This window comes from Syngnathus leptorhynchus, chromosome 5 (assembly GCF_054491065.1).
Source record: "Syngnathus leptorhynchus isolate UIUO chromosome 5, UIUO_Slep, whole genome shotgun sequence".
Taxonomy (NCBI): Eukaryota; Metazoa; Chordata; class Actinopteri; order Syngnathiformes; family Syngnathidae; genus Syngnathus; species Syngnathus leptorhynchus.
This window is the reverse complement of record NC_141199.1, coordinates 9,400,526-9,426,628: the sequence shown is the minus strand read 5'-3', so window position 1 is coordinate 9,426,628 and position 26,103 is coordinate 9,400,526. Positions and strand designations below refer to the sequence as shown.

Here is a 26,103-nt window from a genome sequence, read left to right as displayed (position 1 = left end):
GAATTTCCTTTCCACTTGATTAAAGTCAAATGTGCAGAAGGGATCCAAAGAAAGAAAGAAGCAAAAAGGAAAATAATGAATCATTATGTTAATGTTACACAATACGAGATGAACACATATGCACTTGCTTATGTAAGCAACAGGCTGTGATTGTGTGATTATGAGTGTTGATTTGCCCTAAGCAAGTCTAATTTAAATGCTCGAAGGGACATTAGGTGCCCTTTTAAACAATTAAACCAAGCACAACTAATTAGCATATATTAAACTGCAGGTTTGGGATGCAAAAGTTCGCAGTTTATTTGTTCGTCATAAATAAATAAATAAATGAATAAATAAACAATCATCATGCCAATTACAATGCTGACAATTAGACAGAACAAATGTGTCACTGACTGGACATCAGAGGGTGGCCATATTGATGATTATTGCACAAATTTCTGAAAAGTATGTATGTATTTTGCGTTCATAATATCACCTTTGATGTGCTTTGGCAATCCCAATGGTAGCGGAGTAGTGACTGGCTTTCAGGGTCCATATTGGGATCGTAGGACTGCTCTGCACTGAGCTGGAGGTCCTGGGTCCTGGACCACACCCTGTAGGTGCCACCCTCTATGATGGGCATTAGCCTGTGAGAAAACAGCAGAGGGGAAAAAAGTCACATTAAAAAACTGCAGGCTTTCCCCAAATTCCATTTTTGCTATCAGTTTTTATTGGCTCTCACATTGTCAGGGTGAAAGGCATTATTACTGACTTCCAAGCGCATACATTTTCTTAGCAAAGGTTCATTTGTTTTAATTTTGGCCCAAAACAAATTAAATATTAAAAGGTTACGTTCAGTTTAGTTGGTGTGGTATGTCCAACCTGTGTTTTTTTCATTGCAGTAACATTGGGAATTGTCCAACATACATCTGAATGGTCTCTTAAATGGGCAGCAAACACACACACTATTTTTTTTGTTTTTGTTTTGTTTGTTTGTTTGTTTATTTTCTTTACCATTTTAGTCAGGGATATGTGAAGGGTTTCCACAGTTCTGAATTATCTGTGTAAGTAAAAAAAAAAATCCTGCATGTTGTCAAGACATTGGATGCGCCTGGGTTTAGAAAAAGTTTTAATAGCGTGAATATAGTCTACTTTAATTTCCGAGTTAGAGCATTGAAACCTAAAAACTCATCCCTGTAATTCTGAAGAGAATTTTGCACTTACATAAATTTGTATACATTTTTATTTTAAAACTATGTTTTATTGTGTCTTTTTATTTATTTATACTGGAAGAGAATGCAATTAAATGTGATAACATAAATACAATTTCTGAAATACCCCATTATTTTTAGATGATCAATGAAACCAGAAGTAGTAGAAAAATCGTGTTTTTCTTACTGACCTTGCAGCCATGACGCTAAGTTGCAGACAGGCTGCCTTCCTCAATGGCACGCCTTCATAGGACAGAGAAAACACCAAAGTGTAGTTCCCTGTAGCCAATGCCATCTTGGGCAACGACAGTTGTAGCCGCCGCACATCCACCTCCAGTGGGAGAGGGATTTCTGTATTTGGGAATGGCTGAAAGGGATCAGTCAAGACCCCAGAGTGAAGGAGGTGGTCATAGGATGGCGTTGTGACAACTTGCCACAAGTACTGTGCTCCATATATCATGCAGCCTTTCAGGTCCACAGTGGCCTCAACAAAAGTGGGCTGGGATCTCCAGATGGCGAGGCGGGGAGCTTGAATCACTTGTACCTCTGGTTCCTCGCACTCTAGGACACTGATGTTTATTTCAACCTGGGCCAACACGAAGCTCACCAGATTACTACAGTTAACCTGGCAGAGAGAAAAAGTATAAATACCACGATGACCCCAAACATTGCTAAAGATCTACGTATCTACACAATCATGGCCCGATCCATGTACGAAACATACTTGGACCATGTAGTTTCCTGGGTTCTTGTACTCATGGCCCACGGTTGTGGTGTTGGTGTGAACTGAAGTAGAGCCATCATTAAAGTCCCAGAAACAGTCTAGAGGGTTCGAGCTGGGTGTGACAGTAGCCACCAGAGTGACAGTTTTATTGACCAGGGTGTCCTGAGGTGTTGCATGTAGGACTGCGGCCATCAGCAAGTTCTGCACAAGGATGTGCTTGGTGATGTTCTGACCGTGCAATGCATTGAAGGCCCTCAGGTAAATGGTCAATAAACCTGCTTCTTCTGGTGTGTAGAGCACCTGATTTGTGGGATGAGACCGTGAGAGAATTTAGCTTTAGATCTGATGACAGTCATGAATATGAAACAGTTGGACTTTTTTTTTTACCTCTTGGGTAAAATGTGCATCCTGGTGGAGGTGGTCCAGGTCAAAAGTCCAGAGAAAGGTAACAGGTTTACCAGTCACGATGCTGGCGGAAAATAATCTCTCCACACCAACAGGGATTGCTGCGCTGCTTCCTTGGATAGACAGTCCACGTACGGGCTCCATCACCTCAACCTGGAGGTGTCGCCTCTTGAAACTCACCTGCATTGGTACAAGCAACAATTATTTCACTTGTTTGCAATGGTGCTGTTTTGGGGTGAGTTGGCTTTACCTGATTGTGAGCAGTGAGGTTGACCATGTAGGTACCCACTCTGGTGAATATGTGAATCTGTGAATATGAATTGGTGGTTTTGTTGATTTGCGGGGTAACGGTGGCATCTCCGCTGATGCTGAGGATCAGGTCAACATCTGAGCCGGCTGCCATAGAAATGGTGAACTCCACCCTCTCACCGACCACTGCAAACTTTTTACTTGTCTGTAACTCTAACCCCTGAATCTTGTCTTGAACAAAGAACTCCTTTGAAACCGTTTGCTCACTAATATCGTTGGTGGCATTCAGTGTGACGATAGCTGTCTTTGGTTGTTGGAACACTACAGACGTGTTCTGTCCCGTTTCTGTTGTTCCATCAAGCAGCCACGTCCACGTCACATTGGTCCCTTTCACCACTTCTCCGTGGAGTATGACAGGCACCCCTGATGCTATGTAACTTTGCTCAGTCACATCAATTGCTGTGAATCCAAGCCCAGAGATGACCTCCTGGACGCTGACCATCTCAGACACGAGCTCGGAACTAACTTCGTTGAAGACCTCTACGGTAACCAGATATAGCCCGGGACTGGGAAACGAGTGAGTCTTCTGGGGTTCTTTCCATGGGAGCGTATTTCCATTCACAAACCAGCGGTATTGCAGGTCTGAGCCCTCCAAAGTGGAAACTGACAGATTAGTATGAGCATTGACAGCAACAGGGTTGTCGCTAATCTGCAGATACACTCCTCCGGCTGGCTCTAGGAACTGGATGGTTCTGTTAACGGACAGTTGACCCAGAAGGTTCGTCGCTCGAAGGATGATAACACATGGCCCCGGCGTGGAGAAATTGACCTCCACTGTCTTGCCACTGATGTTGAATCTTGAGCTAATAGGATCTAGTGTGCTGATGATGTTCCAAATAAAAGTCATGTTGGTGCCTTCTTTTAAGCCCGCATGAAGGTGGAGAACACGATTTGTTGGAAAACAGCAACCATCCACTTCTGTGTCCCCACCTACTCCGATCTCCTCCTCGAGTAAAATATGAAGCCCCTCCAATTCACGTTGAACAAACAGGAAGATACTCGCTTGGGCCGTCCCTATGTCATTTTCTGCCGTCACGATGATGTTGAAGGTTCCAACTGAGCGGAAGGTGTAGAACATAGTGTGGGTCCCCGGAATCGAGGTGCAGCGGTCACACAAGATCCAGGAAAATCGCACATCATCTCCCTCCAAAAGGTGAGCCTCAAAGTGGACTGAGGCGTTCAGAGGAACATTTATTAGGCTAGCATTGACAGTTAACCCACGAATTGGTGAGAGCACCGCAACGGGTAAAATATTGTGATTCCTGCTGACGACGTTGCTTGCTGTCAGCGTAATGTTGTAGTTTCCAGAGAGGTTGTATGCGTAGGGGATACTGTCTCCCTCGATGAGCTTCCCATCCCCAAAGTTCCAAGTGTGAGTGACACCAGGAGATGACACCGGAGTTGTGAAAAAATATGTCTCCCTAAGTGTAAGGTAATTGTATTTAGTGCCATTATGTAGAATAAGAATGGGTCCTATGGGCATCTGAACCTCAACCAGAACACTCGAATTACTTGATGAGATGTTATTGGAGACAGTTACTGTCACTATGTAATGGCCTGGATTTTTAAATGTTGTCAGGAGATTGCCAGAGCCACGAATCAGCAAAGGTTCTTCGTCAGTACCCAAGTTCCACTCATAGCTGTAACTATACTTTGGCTCGGCGCTGACCCGCAACCGAATCTCTTCTCCGACGGCGTAGTGTGTTTTCTCGAGGGTAAAGTTGATGCTGGTTAAGGCTGGCTCCACGCACACCCATTTGAAGAAGTTGGCCTTGGAAGCCTTGTTGATGCCACGAGAAAGATTAAGAGAAAGGTAGTAGTTCCCGCTTGCCTTGTAGGTGTGTGAGACTTTAGGGTTCCCTAGGTGTGTCTCGTTGGGGCTTCCATCTCCAAAGCTCCATTCAAAAAGGCTTGCGGAAACATTGCCAGACACCCACGTATCAAAGTTAACGGGAGTCCTTTCTTGGACGCATCCGGACGGCTCGATCCTGACAACTTGGAACACGTAGACCTGCACTGTAAGGAGCGTCCAGCCGGAGCTCACGGCATTTGCAGCGGTCACGTTCACTGTGTAGTTGCCATCTTTAGCATAGATGTGTGACACGTGGGGTTCGGATGTAGTGTAACAGCTGCCGTCACCCATCGAGAATGTCCACGTGATATTATTCCCTGCTGCAAGGTGTGCTTTCACTAAAGCGGGACTATGGAGTTCTGATGGAGAGGAGCTTTCCGCTGTCAACTCTTCTATCTCCTCAAATACAAACAACTCAGCACAGGCCCTGGTGTAGCTGATGGTGTTATTTACAGACACACAGGCATTAAAGGCACCACTGCGTGCGTACGTGTGTGCCACTCGCCGACCTTGAGACTGATCGGTATCGTCTCCAAAGTTCCAGTCGTAGTGGATTCCGTAGGGTGAGGGCAACGGGTGAGCTTCAAAAACTGCTGATTTGCTAGCAAGGAGAAGCCGTGGCTCTGTTTGTATATCCACGTGAGTGAGCATACTGTAGACACTCATGTTAATGCTCTGACTTTTGTTCTCATAACGATTGGAGACCGAGACCAGTGCGGTGTATATTCCTGGAGACAGAAAGTAAAAACAATGGATTAAAAGACTTGCATTGGTGTCAAGGGGTGTTATCTCCCTCAAAGAAGGACATTGTGATACCTGGCTGGGAGTAGATGTATGTGATGTTGTTGCTTAGGAGGACCTGATTGGGGGAGCCTGGCTGAAAAAGGGATGGTGCGTAGGGAGGCTTAAATTCAAACTCCTTATATCCCCCATCACCGAAAGACCATCTGAAGCAGGGAAAATGGGAATTTGATGTTGAACTTTCAAAATTAAATTAAATGGGTTACTGATGAATTTGGCCCACAATGACCGCTTCTATCAAAACAGACACACACACATACACAGAGTCAAATGCTGACTGGAAATTGGAACTTGTCTCTGACGAGGCAATGGAGAGTTTGGATGAGGAGGAGTGGAAATTCAATAAGTCTCATTGGACTGAGACTGCTAAGAGCGGTGGGAGTCAAAGAGAAAGACAAGCCCACAGTGAGGACAGTGGTTATGTGAAGCCGGCGGAAAGTCAATGTGGAAAAAGTGGAAGAAACCAAAGAAACTGTACAGGGAAAAGAGGCGAGCAGAGTAGAGGGGAAAATCTGAGTCAGCAGCAATCTACTCTAACCACATGGTTATAAATCTAAAGTTGGGAGAAAGAGGAAAAAAAAAAAGAATGAAGAGGAAGGCAAACAGAAGGGGAAGAAAAATGAGTCGGGATTTTTTTTAATCCATTTTTAGGCTTTGGCTTTCGACTGACTTTCGACTCTTATTGTCCTGCTACTTTATATTAATTTGTGTTTCAAATTCAATTGACTATTTTCACTGACTTTGTGGTTGACCTATTTCTATATATGAAGCCATTTGCTACAGCTGCAGCTGTTGTAAAATACCTTCCAAAAATAAAAATACATTGTATTGTTCTTACCGAAATGTAGCCAACACGGACATGTCCACGAGCACAGAAGCGGTGAGAGTCTGAATGGAGCCTTGAGGGACCACATGCGGAACACCCCTCACTGTGAGGTTGGTCATGGGCTGCAGGCGGTCCACAGTGACATTGAAATGCTCTGTGAGGCTGCTGATGTGGTTCATCGCTATCACCTGGAAGAGATAGATGGCAATGGCCCAATTCAAATATGCATCATAGAAGCAGAAGCTGAAGATTGAATCAGGTATGAATAATGGATATTTCTACCACTGTGACATCAATGTAAATGTTGCAGAAAATTGAAAAAGATATGAATAATGGATATATCGACCACTGTGATTGCAATGTAAATGACAGATGTGATTGATCTATAATGTCATCGCAAGCAATCAAAATACGCTACATGAAGAAATATCTCGCAACACCCAAGGAAACTACAGAGAAAGATCATTTGTGTATAAATAAATATAATAAAAAGATGCCCGGCCTAATACAGTCACCTGCCTTTCCTAGATTATCTGACGAAAACGTAAATCAGTATTGGATTGGATTTTATCGGATTGGACCTTGAACATGCAAAGGAAACAAACTCACTGTGAGCTTGTAGATGGCAGCATGCTGGTAGATCACATTGAGGACGGTGTTGTAATACGTAAAGTAGGGCTTGTCATCTACAGTCCATTTGAATGTGGGATTGGAGCCTTCAAGCACTGATGCGGTGTAACTCTAACAATGAGCAGAAACATGTTAGGGTGATGACCCAACCAACATGAACTTCAAAGCAGAAGATAAAACTACAAAACTCACCACAACTGATTCCATCAGCACCCTGTGAGCGGGATAGGGCTGGACCACCAGCCCTTTGAGCGGTTCTTCCACGTGAACGATCACAGTCAAACTGGATTGTGTTAGATTATTATAGGCTTGAAGCTCCACCTGAATTAGCCCCTCTTGCTCCTCTGCCGCTAAATTTAGATCCACTATCGCATACTGGCTCGGTTCTGTGACCTCCATCCCTGAACGCGAGCTGGGCTTGCACAGTGTGGGGCTGCCGGCTAAAAAACTTGAAGGACAATTTGGCTGAAAGGTAACACTTTGATTACTTCCTCGTTGAGATACTCTTGTGGTGTATCGGGACTGGACATGGAGGAGCACGTGCGTGTTGTTGGACTGCAGATAGAGGCTTCCATTCCAGAGAGGTGGGTGTAAAATGGTCAACCCCAAAGGAGGAATAATTTGCAACGGGCATGACGCTAAGGTCCTATAGGAGGGTTCAGCAGAGGTCACCTGGAATAAAGTGAACAAAGTCAGCAGTTATCTTAATTATCGCAAACCTGATTACGAATGTAATATTCAGATTGTTGGTTTTATCTAAGACGGGTATGAGTCATAGTAGATTCTGTGTGTGTGTGTGTGGCCCCAGCTATGTTTGATACGGGTCAAATGCATGCTGAGATCTGGCATACTTTTGTGTCTTACCTGCAGGGTGTAGAGTCCAGGCTGGGGCAGGCCGGCAGACAGCTGCGCTCCCTGCAGCGAGATCTCGCTGTGTCCCACATAGAGCACTCTGATGGGGCACACCACTTGCTCCAGCCATTCTCCCTCACCAGCCTCCAGCAGGGAGTCCAAGTCAAGATGGGGTCGAGGGTCAACACTGTGGCCATCTGAAATGTCTGCCGACTCTCTGCTGGTGTTCATCATGATCCACTTGGAATGGTTGAGGGCTAAAACAAGCTGTCGCCGCAGTGAGGTTGGGGAAGACTGGCATCGAAGGAGCGAGGCTGGGTCAGCGTCGTGTTGAAGGCCAATGACATCGCCGGCGGAAACCAAGAGGTCTTCTAACTGCTCTTGCACCTGAGAAAAATAAGGTTGAAGCCAGTGGATGTTAAAAGAAGATTACATCAATGGTAAGATTCAGGACCTTTCTTTATTTTTTTTTATATTAACACCAGCTGCTCGTATATTTCTGACATTGACGATGCTGTAATGTTTATGAAAACATCATACTTGGCAACAGTATTCCAAAGCTTTATGCAACAGTTGAATTCAATTTCTATTATTACCAATAGTTAACATTAATTAACAGTCACAACAAATCAGAGTTTGAAAAGTGTCCTGAAAGGATTGTGTCAAGTTCTGAGGGTACCCTTTATTAAAAAAGCTAAACTCTGCTCAACTTGATTCTTTGTAGTGGACTGGCGAACAGCTGCAATCCCTTAGCTGTTTATCCGATCTCTCCGTAAACAGTGTCAAATGGAAATCATTAGTTATTTCCATTTGAAATATTTCACATCCAAAGACAATCACTGAAAATGCTGACTAAAAATAACGTTCTCTCACCAGAACATTTACTGCTGGTCCTGCGGGCAGTGTGAAGGCCACCTCGTCCTGTAAAGTATAGCGAGGCCTCAGAGCACCAGGAGGAAGGTGCTGACCTTCGGTGCAATTCGGGCAGGAAGATGACTGACAAGAACTAGAGAGGTCCAGGCATTGTTGCTGGAATGGACACCACTGTTGTAGTCGGGGGCAAGAGGGGGGATCGGCGTTTCGGGAGACATCTGGGACACATATCGCCACTGGTGCGCAAACTGGACCGTGACAACCTAAAGCAGAACACAACTTATTTTAGAATCACTAACATTGGAGATTACTAATAGAGTTAGGTTAGACAAAATGAGATACAAAAACAAATGTATCAGAAAGTCCATAAAGATTAGAATGATTTTTTTTTTTTTAGGATTGACACAGTTACTGTTCCCCCCCGTATTAAAAAGAACGAGTGAAATCAAAGATACTGTGAGAAACTGTGTTCCTAATATTTTGGTTACCATTAGGCTATATGGCACGTGCATTAAACCTTTTTAATCATCACACCATCATTCTTCCTTCAGCACATTCGTAGAGATGCATGGGGAAAAAAGGACATGAAGTGCCGTTCATTCAAAATTTGCCTACATAACCGCTTAAGAGCACTTGTGCCTCGGTGTGAGCGCAGGTGTGTTTTTTGTTAGCACCGGTTGATGGATAGCGGGAATATTCAGCTGTTTTTCACAGGTCATTCGAGGGAGAGACTCACCCGGCAAGAGCAGGTGCAAGCCGGGATAATTACAATGAGGGCGATAGATCTGGAATCGGATGTGGACGAGTGAGCTACGCTCCTGCACGACAAGCTCAAGGGAAGACAGACGACCCGCATGAACAAAGCTCAGCCCCGGGAACAGCAGTAACTGAAGAAGGAGCATAACAAAATAGGAACACGTCAGGAAGAAGATTTTCATTTGAGACTAGAACACGCTGATGTTCTTCCTCACCTCGATGCCAGCGCTGGCTGTCTGGGGAGTAGAGAGTGAAGCAACATGCACCAGAAGCAATGAATTATGGGAGGGAAAGACTGCCAGGCCAACCATGTGGATCCCTCCATCTGGAATTCGTACTATTAGAGGGGAAAAAAACAACAACAAAAGAAAATAAGACGATGAACCAAACCAGAAATGCATTCGATTTCTAAAAATAAGAAACAGTTTCTGAGGTATGCAGGAGAGTTGCCAAAAGTGGGCTAAATATATTAAAAATCCTAAAATACTGGGGAGATGATAAAAAAAAACATTCCAAGTCCTCACAAATATTAACCAGCAGTTGACAAGTTGGCAAATGGCTGATTAATCATGATTCTGGCCATCACAAGTATTTTTATGTAAGCAAACAAAACCCCTTTTATTCATTATTCCAGTGCGTCATAATAACATTTCTACTTTTAAAAACTTACCTTGAGGGCTATACTGACAGACAAATGCCCGCTTGGTGTTGCACGGGTGCAAACTAGTCTGAGCACGCTGATCAAGGGACACACAAAAGTTGCCGCGGGAGATTGGGAAACGAGGTGGCAGGCCTTCCTCTCCATTCTGGGCCTCAGAGCCGTTGACCCAGCGCAGCCTGCCCGGAGACGTTACGTCGCTCAATCCGAGCCACACTCCTCGTTCCCTGGTGAGGCAAAAAAGACAGGCTAGATTGATTAAAACAACAAACTCTCAGAATTGCGGTCACTCGAGTTGAAAAGTTGACAAACACAAGGAAAAAGTTTCAAATGATTAAACACCCATCTACTGTTTTGATTAGTGTCAAGTCTAACAGCTCCTTTTAAAAGACGTTCAGACATAGCGATTGCTGGTCGATTAGCGAGAAATTGCAATTGTGTGCAATCAGCACAGAAAGGGTTGAGAGCAGTGCTTGACGGTGTGCTTTGATTGATCCCCGACAATATGTCGTTGTCATTCGGATCAATAAAATGAGCTCGTACAATCTTTTTGACTGAACATAATTCTCTTCCAGACAAAAATAACGTTTTTTTATTTTAAATCCTTTTAGTTTAGGGTCTTGAGAAAGGCATTTCAGTCACCCCTCACCAATATTTTGTCACATCTGTGAAAACGACGTCTGAAGAAGACAGAGGTTAAAATACAAGCAAAGTAAACAAATAACCAAGTCTCGGGACAAAAAACAAATAGACATGGAGAGGAAAAAAAAATCCTTATGTAAGCAAGGGGGCGGCATGACATACGAGGAGGGTGGGTGGGGAGAAACTCCATTACAGCAGCGTTTTCCTCTTTCGCTTTGGTCTACGGCAATTTACACACACACACAGGTCTCTTCCTCGTAGGGTGTCAAAGTTATCATGCAGCTGTGCTTTTCCAGATGTGGTGTTCTTGAACCTCCACACTAAACACCAAAGTTACAGTCTCAACTGTAAGAAGATGAATCCAGCAAAGCTGATCTGATGTAAACCACCTGACGTAAACTACATTCCCAACACATACAGTTCAGCTAAGTACATTTGGTTACGTCATCAAAACCACTTTGTTCTTTGGAGCTGAGAAATAAATTGCTGAGTAGCAATTGAATGTTTTACAGTCTTGTCTTTGCATAATTTTGAAAAAAAAACACCATTCACTGAAATGGGCAAAAAGTAGTTGATAAAATGAGAAAGGTCACGTCATTACTCGTTATAAATATTCTAGATATTTCAAATGGTTGTTTGAAATTTGTTTTGATATTGCCAAAACCTCATAAGTCATATTTTGGTGAATTTCATATTTTTTCAGAAATGTATACTATTGGTGTGTGGGTTGTTATTTTTACAAATGATTGACCAAGCTTGGTGTCTTTCACAATGCAATAGTAATGGTTGAACAAGTTGTCCATTTTTGGGGTTCCCCTAAAAATGTATGTTTTTGCAGATGCCGGAGATATGCTGTTTTGATGTATATAAGAACGACTGGATTTGGCAAAAGGTTTATTTCATATCGCAGATGTTCTGGCAACCTCAAATTCATTCTGGTTTATATATCTGTAAAATACGTTTAAGTATACATATTTCAAAATAATCTTCTGGACATGCTTGATGTGAAACATTTTACCCATATATTTTTTAAATAAGGATTTTTGTAATATTTATATTGACCAGTGTGTTTATGTGACTTAACATGGCAGTCGCAGTTGCAGTGGGGATGTTGCCATCAAAAGTAAAGGAAAACATGGACAGTCTTCAGTTTATTTCAATAAATTAGCGTCGCCATCCGTAGGTGTGCATCTCAAAGAAGCATGTGGCATCAATCTATTTATATCTATGGCTGTTTTTTATTTTTCTTTATTTTACTCAGGCACGCGTCTGCTGAACACACTATTTTTGGTACAGTGCACAGTTGTTTTTTTGTATAAGGCCCTGAGCAATGACATCTAATTGTCGCAATGGTAGTGGAGGTGTGAAAAAAAAAATGAGGCACTATATATGAAGATTTTAAATATTTTAGGTAATATATTTTAAGGTAAGCAAATTTGGTTGATAAGAGGATTAAAATCTGAAAAGTTTACATTTGGAACAGTTTACGAAGGAATTCGCGGGTAGGCCCAGCGGATGCATTGATGTACATATTCGAAAATGTCACATCGAAACACTAATTATTATTTTTTCCGACTAACCTCTAATGTCTCAAAAAAGATGTCTTCAAAGCACATATTAGAAAATGTCACGTTGAAATACTAATCAAAGCATGGCCACAATTATTTCTTTTTGTGTCCGTATGATAAACACTAAGACACACAGCACATCCAATGCAAAAAGAGATCCCAGGGATAAAGTTGAAAACACTTCATCTGGACAGAAACACTCACTGTGTGATTTTATGAGCCAGCAGGTTGCGCAGCGTGTCACCTCTGACTATTGCCAGATTTCCACCACGATCTAAACATTGTTGATGAGCATCAGTCCAGCTCATTTCCCCTGGAACAATCTGGAAACAGCATGAAGACTCGATGTGGTAGACCCCATCTTTTGGACAGTGAGGAGAAGCTGGCAGAAGGAGCGGGGAAAAAAAGCAACAACATTTTTGACAAAATAGAACCTTTTTCTATGCAAGCAACAGCAAAAAAAATGCACTCCCTTCCAAAAGTATGCTAACAGTTTGTCCAATTCCTTCATGTTGGCTTCAGATTGAAAACATGAATTTGACATAATCGACAACATTTCAGCTTTTATTTCCAGAAATATACTGTACATCTGCATGTGATATTAAAAAAGCTATTTTATTTTAAGCAAGATTTTAAAATATCTTTCAACGGGCCTTTCAACACCCCGACTCATTTGGCCATATCAGCCAAATGAATGTGTGTGACTCAATCTGTATACATACAATGTCTCCTAATTGGTAAAAAAAAAAAAAAACATTGAAGATGCTCAAGTGTCCATATATGTAGAAGGCCTGCAATGCATGTTGTAACTCTCCTATCATTCCAAGTCAGTCGGAATAGGACTGCAGAATAAATTATACATACAAAACCACATCTTAACCAAGCCCGTTTCCCAAAGATGAACCTTTAATCACACCTCATGCTGTTTGTACATTTTGGTGACAACGCTACTTCCAACATGCCAATAATAAACACGACGTGTTGTATGGCAGAAAGAACTCTTAAGTGTTATCCATTCTGTACTCTAAAATCTGCTGTCATGCATGTATAATTTAACCTAAGATCTTTCTGTGGTCAAAACACGTGGTACATATTTAACATACTGTGCTTGTAAGAGCTTGATGGATTGGATGGAATGTTTTCGCTCACCTTTTGCAACTTGCACATCATTTTTTGTGATCTCCCAGTCTACATTTAGGTCAAGAGCTCCCCAGCTAACAAGGGTAATTTCCAGGCTCCCATTGGCCACAGCAAGAGTTGGACAGTGCAGCTCCAGTTTAGGAGGAAGTGCCACAATCACTTCTCCACGTGCAGATACCTGAACACATCAAATGGATGATCAATCATATGCAGCACCGTGATGACATCATCGACAGCAAAACGAAAATCTCACCTCCTTGTGTCCAGCCCAGGCTGTCAAACTGACCACATACTTTCCCGGAAGTCCATATTTGTGCGTCGCCATGGTGACTTCGGTTGCTGAGGTGTTGACACGAGGTGAAAGGTCGCCAAACTCCCAGGATAGCGTTACTGGTGTGACGGAGGAGGCAGCTGAGAAATTGATGCTGTTGTGAACGCTTTGCAGTGGGAGGGGCTTCAATAAGATGGAGAAGTCTACTGCAAATACATCGTGGGCTAGAGTCCACCCACATTCCTGTGACCCGCACAAAGAACCAGAGCAGAGACAATAGAAACACAGAGAACTGTAATTAAAATAAAAGATCTTGTCCTCCGACAACACTGTCATGATTACAATTCTTAGCAAAATGTATGAAATTTGTTACATTAACTAAAGACTGTTCAGGTCAGTGGATACCTTCATGACACTGGGGTTGGTACAGGCAGCAGAACATTGAGATTCACTGATGAAGTTGGGCTCAGAGTTTGTACTACAGAGACACTCCTGCCTCGCCCCCAGGCCTCCATAGCGGTGGGACGCAGCGAAACACATGCTGTTACATTGTCCACGCGTGAAGTTGCCCGGCGTGGAGGACGAGAAGATGACAAGTTCGCTACGTCCCCCTCCTCCACTGCTGCCGTCCTCAAGACAAGCGGCGTAATTCAGACCTGGAAAAAAGACGTGATTAAATACTTTGACCTACATTAAATACGATATGCTCTCTCTCAATGCTTCCACCGAAGGAAATAGGATAGATCGTGGCTGGGATAGCAGAAATTAGACAGAGGCAGAACGTTTATTGCTTCATACCGCAAGTGAGCACTCTGACGTTGAGCAGAGGTTGGCGACGGAGCTCAGGAGGCTGGTTACAGAGCATGGCATCGGGCCGACGAACTCGTACCCCTTTTTCCTGGAGCCAGTTGACCAAGTGGAAGAGCTTACAGTCGCACTCAAAGGGGTTACTGCTAAGGTCACTGCGTAGGAAGAGACAATGACAAAGGAGAACAAAAATGATCCAATCCATTTTTTCTTAACATAATAGATTTGCAGTAACTGCTACAGTTACACTTGGCATTCGACCGAAATGAAATGTGCAATTCTGAGTGAAGCAACCGAAGCAGAAAAACATGACAGAGTTGGGCTTACTACTTACATGAGCGTTAAATTGCACAGGTCATCACATATTCTTTCTTCTATCTTGGTGATTTGGTTGTTGCTCAAGTCACTGGTGGAAAAAGAGCAGACAATCAATGTTGTATCCTATTTCTGTTGAGGATGAGAAAAGATTGCAAATTTCATCTGCAAATGGTTTTGTGCAAGGACTTTGTCTGAAAACCAACAGGAAGCTTTGCAATATTTGAATATTCAGAATGAAAAAACAAGAAAGAAAGAATATTTTGGATTTATTTCTAATCATTAATTTTGTTATTTTAATTTATTTCTGTATTTCGACTGTACTATATTCAGCTAGCGACCAGCAGACAATCACTGTTATAGTTGTCCGCCCCGAGGATAATCATAACGACTGAGAGGCCTGCGCTGAAAACAAATCTGACACTCTATTGAAATTGATGTACAATATACGCGTCATATAATGGGTTCAAAAAAAGCGGTGATTATCCATTGGAGCTGAACAATTAATTGCAGTGGCAATATAATAACAACATGATTAAAAAAAAAATTGCAATATGATAAGACGCAAATTGCTAATTGGAAAGGCTGTGATTTGTTATTGTGACAAATGCCATATACGTATGTAGCTCATACCCATGACAAAATATTTATGATTGCAGCTACATATATACATTTAAGTGCATGTGTGTTGCACTAATACCAAACTTCATTCGATATTAATCCAGCAAACATTGATTTCTCTGCTCTTCGCCTTCCTTCCTCGGTCATGCTTCTTTCCAGCCTCCAACCCAGCACGCAACATAATGGGGCTCTTGTTGTGGTGGTTTTGGAAGAAGCCGATGGAAACCAACGGCCCTTCTCATCACACCAAGCTTTTTTTAAATTGGTGGAAGAAATAAAGAAATGGAAGAAATAAGCTAATGAATAGAACAGATGGCAGATGGCTTGACAGATGGAAGAGGGAGAGGTGTGCAGCAAGCCTCGAGCACTAAACTGTAATTTATCTTAATTTGTGTGGAAGGGTGATTTAATATTTGTGCAGGGCAATAGACCCCAACCTTTTTTGGTGCTTTCACAATAAGACATAATTTGACATAGCCATAGAAGTGAAGAAAAACAAATGATATATTCAACATTTTATTCTTAAAAACAAACAAAAACAAAACCCTCCCAAAGACTTTTATTTAAACGCCGGGACCTTGAGCTCTATATGTCATAGCAATGTTTGCTCATTGACTTGTAAACCTGTTGTGACATATTTTGGTATACATGCTTTCAATAAAGCCATAATTTACATTTTGTTCATTTTGTCTAGATGATCATTTGAGATTGTACTCACAGGATTGACAAAGGCCCGCAGCAGAATACTCCTCTGGGCAGAATTACAATCCTGTTACCTTGTAGATATCTGTAAAATGGAGAGCTGCGCGATTAGTGCACAGATGAGATCACAAACACAAACACGTTGTCTGTATACTCACAGTTCTCGAAGACCAGGCAGTCGATTTAGCAGAGTTGTATCAAGAGAGGAGATGTGATTCTTAGAGAGATCTCTGTGGAACAAAACATCAAATTGACTCAAAAGGCCAGTCCCATATATATCTATATATAAAACACTTTTTCCATGCTGTAAATACATTGCAGGCTTTAGAATTACAAGGAGTGCAGTGCTTGGAAATAAAATGGCATCAAGTACCTAAATGGCATAAAAGTGCCTCTGTACCTAACTATTACTTTTGGTGTACTGTTATATCGCAAATATATATTTCTGTGAGGGCAATTACCGAATGGCCTAAAATGAAAACAAGTTTGACACTCCTTTTCTAAAGTTGTATTATCATACAAAGGTGTATCCGTCCTGAAAGCTGAAATAGCCTTTTTTGGCTTTTTTTGGATCATCATGTGAGCGTGGTAAGACAAACAATTTTCTTACTCGATGAATGTATGGCGGGTCTCGAGAGAGACGGCAGCTGCGTCTTTGTGTTACATTTGTGTGAGAATTTCCTCATCACTCTTTTTTTTTTTTCCCTCTTCAATGCAATCGCACTGCCAAGATAAAACTCCATTTTTTATAAAATGAACAACTCACAAGGAATGTGATGCTGCCTTAATCAGGAATTTGATAACCCATCATCCCTCCGATAGCATGTCCCATTATGTAGGTCACCTTGTTACATTACACTTATTTACATTCATTTTAGTGAATATTTGACATTCCTAAACATAAAAACATTGCCTTTGCACTAAAGCGTCTTTGCATTTCACCGACCACATTGTATGAAAATGTCATCGCACCAACACATTTCAGTGTTCATCCTGGTGGTAAATGAATCATGACAAAGGAAGTGAGAAGAGCCCAATCTTTGCCAACACAAACAAGAAGGGCTGGTGTGGAACACACTTGAGTGATTTCAGCTTCATTGAGGCTTCACAGTACAGGCTGAGCTGCACGTGAGGTCGGCGAAACAAAGGCGGAAGAAGAAATCGAGCGAGCCCGAGGTTGCGAGAGGACAGTCCAATTGCAAGACGACAGTTTACAACTGGCTTCGAGTTACATGATGAACTAATAAAGAGCACATTGTGCCTAGCATGTTGCACCCTCATTATGTGCACAGTAGACACTAATATCACCTCAGGGGGTATTAAAACAACCTGCAAATGAGACTTTGAGTGTATGGGAACGCACCTCTTGCTCACTCTCTTTCTAGTGTGTGTGAACCGAGCAGGACGCCCATTCCCAAAAGGAAACATCTGAACATTCCAGACTAGCTGTGTAAGAAAGATGGGGAGCAAGAGAGAGCCTTCTTTCTCTGCTAAAGTCATCAGCCGATAAAACAAGGGAGCAGCGCAAAGACGCTTGATCTACGAGCTGATGCTTTTGCACATTGGGCTGACACCTCGCCTGATGTAACGCTCTCCACGGCAGGTTCGAGTCGGCTCCGATTCAGAAACGATCAGATTTTCTGTTAGTGGAAAAATTGCTCGGATGAGAACATGAAGGGATTTTTGTTACGGCCATATAAATTGACCTTCAGCATATCTATAGCAACAGGCTTCTGTTCTCTCTGCTACCTTTGGTCACACGTGGTTTTAATTAGACGCACGCACGGGGCAAAGGCACACTCGAGCTATAGTGCTGCTCGCAAACACCCACAGCACACATATGGTTCTGTTTTACGAACGGTGTGGCCAATGATCTAACCGCTCCTTATATGGCCTGTCTGGTGCCACTTATTCTGTGCTGGTGGATAGAAGCACACACACTGGATAGAATATGAATAGAGGAAAAGATATGTGTCCTCAGAACAGATGAGAATCCCCGGTGATATTAATGGAGGTTGAAATGATAGAGATGCAGTCTTGAATACGTGCAGCAGGAGAGATCTGATTTTCTGCATCGGGGTGGCGGAGTGGTCAAAGTCTCCAAGAGTGGAGAGCAAGCGCACCACTAACCCACTAAACACAGACTGCTCTGTGGTCGCTTTCATCCATCCTTCCCTCTGCTGCTGCTGCCTCACCCTGTCTTTCGGCCCTCCTTGTTTTTCCGTGTTCCCGCTTCTGAGTGAATTCAAAGGATGATGGCGTTAAAAGAGACGAGTAACCAGGTGTTAAGAGATGCAGCGGATGAGTAAATGTGGAGAGGAAGAGGCCAAATTGTACAAAGTAGGCTTTTTTTTTTTGGCTCATTGTTCACACACCTGCTTTTTTATTTTGAAAACAAATATATTTTATGGCTTGCCTTTCATTAGAGGTTCAGCAATTTATGGAGTAATCAAGAACTAATTGATTTCTATTTTTGAGGATTGATTAATTGTTACAGACCTTGTTTGGTTTAAAATTGGAACTTCAGCCTCTCAACAGTAACTAATCTCATCAACATCTACTTTTACTTTGTAAAACAATGATCAAGATTTTTCTGTATTTTCGGACATTACAGATCAAATCAGAAAATGAATCTTAGTTTGTGCTTAAATTGAAGTCATATTTTGAATTAAGTGATGGAAATAAAACCATTTTTATCCAATGAATCAATTAATCCTACCATAGAACCAATCAAGAGATTAATAGATCATTAGACATAATATTTCTTTGTTTCAGTTTTGCTTTCAACAATAAATAGCGGTTTCTTGAATTACGAATTCAAAAGTCCCTCATGATTGGCTCCAGCTCATTTGCCCAAAACGGCTTGATGAAGGGTGACATTGCGAATAGAAAGCGTTTGATAAGCAAAGTGGCAATGATCGCTGGCACAGCAACATTTCAAAGACCCATATTCCCAATCCCATCGGTCCCATTGAATTTCCTATGAACTTCACCCCCCCCAGGCCCAAACGTATTTGCATGCTATCTCGGGAGAGGTCAAATATGCTGAGCGTTATAAAACTTCAGTGCATTTTTTTTTTTTTTTTAATAATTCTCATTCATATACAATTTCCAAGGGAAATTTTCTACTGAATTCCAGAGCACTCGTCTGCATGAGGAGGACATTGATTGAAGACGTTTGGTCTAAAACGTCTTAATGTTTAATTCAACGGCCCGGTTGGGTCACAAACACTCTCCACTCCTCTCCAGAACATTCTGTCCATTTTTCCAGCTGCTGCTGTCTGCATTGTCTGGTATCCAGCTGGAATACATTGGGCAGCTGTGTGCAGCGGTTTAACACACTCACTCAAATAAAGCCTTACACGCGCGCATGCACATACGCAGACACACACACACGCATAATGACCATGTCGTCAACGCGTGCAGGAAGAATGAAAAAAAACCTGCACCGCAGTCATGTGTTCATTGGACACTGTTTCTGGTAAATGAAATTGTGTTTCTGTTTCATAGTCATTTAGTATTGCATATAAAAATGTTTAGGAATACATTGCTTCTGGTAAGAGGAAAAAAAAATGCAAACACTCCTCTACAATTGCGATGAGATCTGCTCTCATTCATCTCATCACTGTCCTGTACTGAAAAGAAATGTTGACTTCACTTATTTTATTTCGGTTTGACTTTGTTACTTGAAGATACCGAAACCCAACATTTATTTTGTTCTTGAATTTTTGTGGCGAACATTTGAATGCAATTATCCAAGAACTTCATTTATTACTGATCTTTTAAACAAATGGTCACTATGTGAGTCCTTGGTCACACAGCATGCATCAAAATGGTATTTTATTACTTGCCAAAAAAAATGAAGGAAGATTCATATTGAAGGCCTCAGTCATCAGATCATCCATTTTTGTCAAACACTTAGAGACAAAACGCTTTCTCCTTCAGAGTGAACAGCAATATCGGTAAAGAGCAATGAAAGCAGCGCAAACCCCGTTTTACACCGAAAGTAAAAACATTGATGATGACATAACAATGGCCTGATGAATCCACTGCAACTGAAAATTGAACAATTTTACACTTCAAGCGAAACCGGCTTTCCCTTGCCATTTCCTAAGATATGAGATTTGTAAAGTGACAGAGAATACTCTACAGTATATTGCCATGAAGATCAATTCAATGGTTTCCATTAGGTAGCAAAAGCGGTTGCACTTTACACATCCTTTTGAATTGGTATTTAGTTTCCATTGTAATAGTGTATTGTTATTTTGAGATATATGTCGTGAATATTGAAATATGACATTTTGTCCACATCGCTCAGCCCTAGTGTCAATGATCATTTTTCGTAATATGTTCCCTGAGATTGACTGGCCAGTAGTCCAAAGTGTAGTCTGCCCTTCCAAATTGTGCTCCCCGTCACCCTGATCAGAATAAGCCTTGAAAAATTGATGGATGGAGCTAGAAAAGCTACCGCAATATGTTTCTAATACCGTACTCAGCTTCAACACGGGCACAAAATACTGGAAGCAGTTTTAACCTCATTCATAAACATAGACTGAATGATTGACAGTTGATTTGCAGGTCTTGTGAAATAAAGTAACAAATAAAATAGATGTTGATAGGGCCATGCCATGCACTCTATGATGATGGCATTATTACTTGTTTTCCCACAAATGTCTGCACTTCTCTGACTGATGTCATAAATGACTCATGCCATGGTAAAAACCTCCCTTGCACACAGTCAATGCGTTCAATATTTGTGTTTGAAAGCGCACATGCACAAGAACGTGTGTGTGTGTGTGTGTGTGTGTGTGTGTGTGTGTGTGTGTGCGTGTGTGTGTGTGTGTGTGTGTGTGTGTGTGTGTGTGTGTGTGTGTGTGTGTGTGTGATTGTAATGATTACTTCATCTGGAAAGGAGGAGGGACAGTGTGTGTCTGTGTGTATGCATCCAGTTGCCATGGCAACCCCACTAAGTGCTCTGGACCGCAGTAGATTTGACAATACAGATGCGCCCAAGGCTATTTTGGTAGACTGGCGCCCATGACCAAAAATGGGCGGAACTCCATTTTTGTACCAACAGCAGTCTAGTCTACTATGTTTGGGACCACGTTGTGCCTCTGGATGTTCCGTTGCACGTAGTTTCCTGCCCCTAACTCCATTATTCCGGATAGTATACTTAATCGTATTATTAAAAAAGGCCTTGGACTGGTCACTAATTCATCTCGTGGCACATATAGACGGACAACCATTCATTTTCACACTGTCACTGCGTGGGAGGAACCCATGTTGCCTGCACAGCTACAGATCCAAGCTAGTAAACCACTTTTCCATCCACCTTTGAAGCACGCAAGGCTTGAAATAAATGCATTCAAATCACAATTAGCAAGTCAAAATTCATATTTTGCATCTCGATCAAAAGTAATAAATTTTGGCTATTGATTCATGGTAAGGGCTACCGATATATCCACATTTCTGACAGAGGTCGCTGGTTCCGGCGCTCACTGCGTGGAGTTTGCATGGTCTCCCCGTGCCTGCGTGGGTTTTCTCCCGGAACTCCGGTTTCCTCCCACATACCTAAAGCATGCATGGTAGGCCGATTGAGCACTCCAAATTGTGAGTGTGGATGGTTGCCCTGCCATTGGTTGGCAACCAGTTCAGGGTGTCCCCTGCCTACTGCCCGAAGACAGCTGGGATAGGCTCCAGTACGGTCGCGACCTCCGTGGGCACAAGCGGAATAGAAAATGGATGGCTGGATGGATTTACATTTTGCATTGGATGTCCATGGTCCAATGAATTGTAATCATTTCATTTGATGATGCCCGACTGCAAGATGGGAGCAAGATATGAAAGTTCACAGTCAATTACTTTTACATCTGGTTTATTCCAGTGCCTGTTGAATGAAATCTCTATGTAAGTATATATGCTACAAGTACCTACAAGTTAAATGAGAGTAGATGGTTTGAAGGGAAATAAATAATTGACAACATGTGGCTCGGGTCTGATCAGAACAGAATGTTCTTGCTGCTGCAGCACTAGAGAGCAGCAAGCTGATCCACGCCACAAAGTCCTGTTTCACTTTTCTGGTGACTAGCATTACTCTGAATTACGACAAGTCTAGACATTCATGCATCCTAAAATAATACACGACATCTATATTAGAGGACTCAGTCTCAAACTCGAGCGCACCAGCGCGCGCGCGCAACCACGCACAAGCGCGCGCAAACACGCACCACGAAGCATTACTAGAAAAAAGTATGCATTATAATTTTATGCCGTTTCACAAAACTTCAATCTGATGAATTATTGGAATTTCTGCAAAGCCGTCAATCCGAATTATATATTTTGTATTTATGCTTCACAACCTTTTTTGAGCCAAAGCAAATATTTCACACTAGAAAATATCATGGTAGACCAATAAACAAAGATGTCACGAAAAGTAAGTATGCCAAAATAATGAAAATGTCGTCTCAGTTTCTCAATAACGAATTTAGTGTGAAATCCGAGCTTGTTTAATTGTTCACAAAGCTATTACTGTGTGCTGGCAACAACGCAGGTTAAATTAAACCTTCCGCCACCTAGTGGAAATGCATTTATTCTTCTGCCAGTCAAGATATCGCTGGCACAGTTAGAAACTCACATTATTAGTTGTAAACAAAAAACAAACGAGTCAACAAAGTGAAAGTGGATATACAGTGGCACACATGATGATCTCTTGCAGCGCTTTGGACAGGGAGTTATTTTAGTGAATCGGGAAGCAAGACATTGGTTTATAATCAATGATCATCGTGATTGGTTAATTGGCATGAGCTATTTTCTATCAACTATCTTTTGTTATATCGTAGATTCTAAGCGAAAATAACAGGAGTAAACTGGTAATATGGTGTACATAGTGATACTAATTGAAGTAATATCAATATGATTTTGGTGATTATTTTGGTAGGGATGATGATGAGGAGGAGGAGGAGGAGGGGGAGGAGGAGGAGGAAAGAGATGGAGCCACTGTTAATGATGCAAATTTGTGTCATTTGAATGGTGATGTTGGCTCCCTTGTGCGAACTTGAATTTTGCTTGCCATGTGAACCATACTATTGCTGAGCCATTTCCCGAATGGAAAGAACAAGAGGAGACTGTAAAATAGTGTGGTGAATTCGACTCACAGCACAGTGGTGAGCAGCGGGATCTCTGCCGTTCCGGGGGCCCTCTCCAGGCCGACGTTGGAGCAGTTGACCACGCAGCCCTGCTGGGGCCCCGCAGGCGCGCAACTGCAGTTAACCGGACAGGGTGTGCAGCTCCTGCCGGCGGCCGTCTGCGAGCCGAGGCTCCACGGCTCCAAACAGCACAGGGCCACCAGCAGGCTGGAGAAGAAGTAGAAGCTGGGCCCGCAGACGCCATGTTTTCGCGTAGTTACAGTCGCTCCATTTCCACAAGGCATAGCTCACTCACATCTCATCGCCTCAGATGGTGGAAGTCCTCGCAGGCTGAGAAGGACCAAAGCAAACACGCTTTTTTTTCTTTTCTTTTTTTTTGCCTCGGATTTCATGTGAGGAGAGCCCCAATTTATGAAAGATCTACTTTAGGACGAGATCTACTGCGCTTATTTCTCCAAAGGTTCCTCCGCTTTTTCCGTTCTTCTGAAAAACTAACGGCGCGTCTCGGAGGAATCTTTCTCTGACGAGAAAGGGAAAAAAAAGTTTGGAACTTCCTCTCTCCTCTTCCTCCTCCTCTTTCTACACTGTGCAGTTCCGCAAACCACCGCTGAGAATTAACTGCAACTGGACAATATTTATTACATCTACAAACAAAATTAAAAAATTTAAAAAAACACCAAAAAGTACAATATAAACAGTGACGTCTTGACTTACAAGTTTAATTCATTCCATGGCCAGTCCTTGAACGCATTTTTTTGGCATGTACGTAGGCCTATTAAATGTCCCCATTGAAATAAATTGAAATGCCACTTACTCGTTCCAGACCATCAACACCTCCACAATTTTACATATAAAGAAAGAAACAGCCGTGACATTTGTAGGCTATAATCATCAACAATGAACCACATTGAAACCATAACAAAGAATAGCAAATTGATTTTTTAGAAAAAGAAAGAAAGAAAAAATAAATTGGTTACATTAGCACTTCATATAATCTCTGCACTGCTGAGGTACGCCTCGGTTCGGTCTTGCAAGCTTGCCTCTTTCTGCACCAAGTGTTTGCAGAACTTGCCATGGGCAGAAGTTTCGAAAAGGACTTAAAGGTGTATGCCTCGTCTTGGATGCAATATGTCAAAGGTGTAAGCAAGGATGACAACAACAACAAAATTCTGTTTTGGGGCTAAAGAAGTACTAACTTTTGCTACTTGTGCAAAAGGATGAGTATTTTATTCCCATCCAAAGGATGAGTGGACCTCCTCTGAGTAACCAGTTTGTCCTTAATCATAAAACATATTGTTTTATATTTTTCTGGCCAGGACAGGTCCAGTCTGGGTCGGGTGAAAGTAAAATGAGCTTAGCTTCTGTTTGCTTATGGGGAGGGTCCATGAGTCTGTGCAGGAAAACAGTACTTAGTGAGGCCACTAGATGTGTTATTGTAGGGCTACAGGAAGAGGTGGAAGGAGGAGGGCTCCACTGAGGGAGGGAGGGAGGGAGGCAGGGAGGCAGGGAGGGAGGATCTGTCCAAGGATGATGGTGATAAAGTATGAAGCAAAAGAACTGCAGCATGTTCATTTATGTTTAAAAAATCATGACTTGAACTCACTGGGACTCCAAAAACAGATGATAGTTGACGGCAGGCCATCTGAAGTCCCGTGAAGATTCCTGGTAAGCCGCTGGGGGGCGCAATTTCGTTTCGGCCTGTGGGTTCATTTCAAAATTAGAAACTAAAGTGCTTTTAGTTGACATACCTAGGGCCCAGAGTGACTAACCTGGAGTGAATTATCCCACTTGTTCAGCCTGCTCTTTGGAATCTTTCTGGCCACTAATTTGTGCACACTGTCAAAGAATGAATCATACAAGCATTCGCTAAGCAAAGCGTCTCTTGCACTCTCTCCCTCTGGAGCTCTCTATCGACCCCCCCTCCCCTCTTTCTCTCCACCCTCACTCTCATTTAATGTTCTGTATTTGATGTTTGAGACAAAGGTCAGCTTGAATAAACATCAACTATAATTTTACTTCATTAATGTTGGTCCATTTTATGTAAAACAATCATGGCATCTTCTCTTAAATCCTTGTGGTGGAAAATTGCAAAATTATTAAAAGGGTGCCCACAGGACAATAATGTCCCTTGACAGGTCAGTAAGGTCAAACCTTGTGTGGTGTCATGGTTTCGCTCCAGGGGATTGTTGTGGACACAGGCGTAATATTAGGAGGCGCTTTCCCCCAACCCACCTGACACAAAGATATTCCAACCCAAAGCATGTGTGCGTGCATGCTTGATGAGTTCGTGACTTAACGGGTGGTTGGTATTCCACTTACCATGGTTCCCTGCAGAGAAGAAATATCAGGAAAAAAAAAGACCACCATCAGTGCAGGTGGAGGTTACTGTAGATGTGCTGGTCACAGGAGCGTATAAGCATATTGATGTATCTGTTTTGTCTGGAGCTGTTGATCGAATCTATATGTGTGTGTGTGTGTGTGTGTGTGTGTGTGTGTGTGTGTGTGTGTGTGTGTGTGTGTGTGTGTGTGTGTGTGTGTGTGTGTGCGCACGTGTGCCCCTTGCAGAGAGAAAAAAAAGCCTGTTTGTTTGATACAAGTATTCACATGCTAGACATGGACAGATTTCATATTGAGCTTCCATTACTGAAAGAAATTCTTTCGGTAAGGGGGAAAACAAATATTAGGTGGGCTATATTCTGTAAAATAACAGAAAAGACCCATTTTTTTGCTATGCTGTAACATGTCATATAATTAGTCATGATATATGATACAGGACCTTTAGATCACATGATGGATGAGTGTTTTGAACATCTGCCTCTCAGTTCTGAGGTTGGGGATTCAAATCAGCGTTAAGGCTTTTTCATGTGGAGTCTGCATGTTCTTCCACGAGTGTGATTTTGAAATGACTGGTCTGTGAATGAGATTGGTACACGCAAAAGGGTAAACTGCAAGAGCTCCCCTTGGAGATGATGGAGACACCTTGCACAACTGTGCGTTTGTGTGGTGCACCAACTTC

General features: G+C 42.3%; 1 protein-coding gene across 1 annotated transcript in view; it reads right to left on the bottom strand.

Moving 5' to 3' along the window:
- The window catches only part of pkd1a (polycystic kidney disease 1a), a 40,814-nt gene extending 17,208 nt beyond the window's left edge, over positions 1-23,606 (bottom strand). Inside the window, exons 1-23 of the mRNA XM_085911012.1 lie at positions 23,097-23,606; positions 16,101-16,172; positions 15,959-16,027; positions 14,639-14,710; positions 14,296-14,459; positions 13,903-14,153; positions 13,480-13,740; positions 13,236-13,404; positions 12,291-12,468; positions 9,889-10,103; positions 9,434-9,555; positions 9,199-9,349; positions 8,463-8,725; positions 7,602-7,976; positions 6,930-7,409; positions 6,717-6,848; positions 6,120-6,295; positions 5,297-5,427; positions 2,570-5,208; positions 2,302-2,499; positions 1,915-2,214; positions 1,382-1,815; positions 476-626 (exon numbers count right to left, since the gene is read on the bottom strand). Of these exons, the coding sequence (XP_085767138.1) occupies positions 476-626; positions 1,382-1,815; positions 1,915-2,214; positions 2,302-2,499; positions 2,570-5,208; positions 5,297-5,427; positions 6,120-6,295; positions 6,717-6,848; positions 6,930-7,409; positions 7,602-7,976; positions 8,463-8,725; positions 9,199-9,349; positions 9,434-9,555; positions 9,889-10,103; positions 12,291-12,468; positions 13,236-13,404; positions 13,480-13,740; positions 13,903-14,153; positions 14,296-14,459; positions 14,639-14,710; positions 15,959-16,027; positions 16,101-16,172; positions 23,097-23,371 (7,278 nt within the window). The 5' untranslated portion in view covers positions 23,372-23,606. The remainder of the gene's footprint in view (positions 1-475; positions 627-1,381; positions 1,816-1,914; positions 2,215-2,301; positions 2,500-2,569; positions 5,209-5,296; positions 5,428-6,119; positions 6,296-6,716; positions 6,849-6,929; positions 7,410-7,601; positions 7,977-8,462; positions 8,726-9,198; positions 9,350-9,433; positions 9,556-9,888; positions 10,104-12,290; positions 12,469-13,235; positions 13,405-13,479; positions 13,741-13,902; positions 14,154-14,295; positions 14,460-14,638; positions 14,711-15,958; positions 16,028-16,100; positions 16,173-23,096) is intronic.
- Between the last annotated feature and the right edge of the window lie 2,497 nt (positions 23,607-26,103).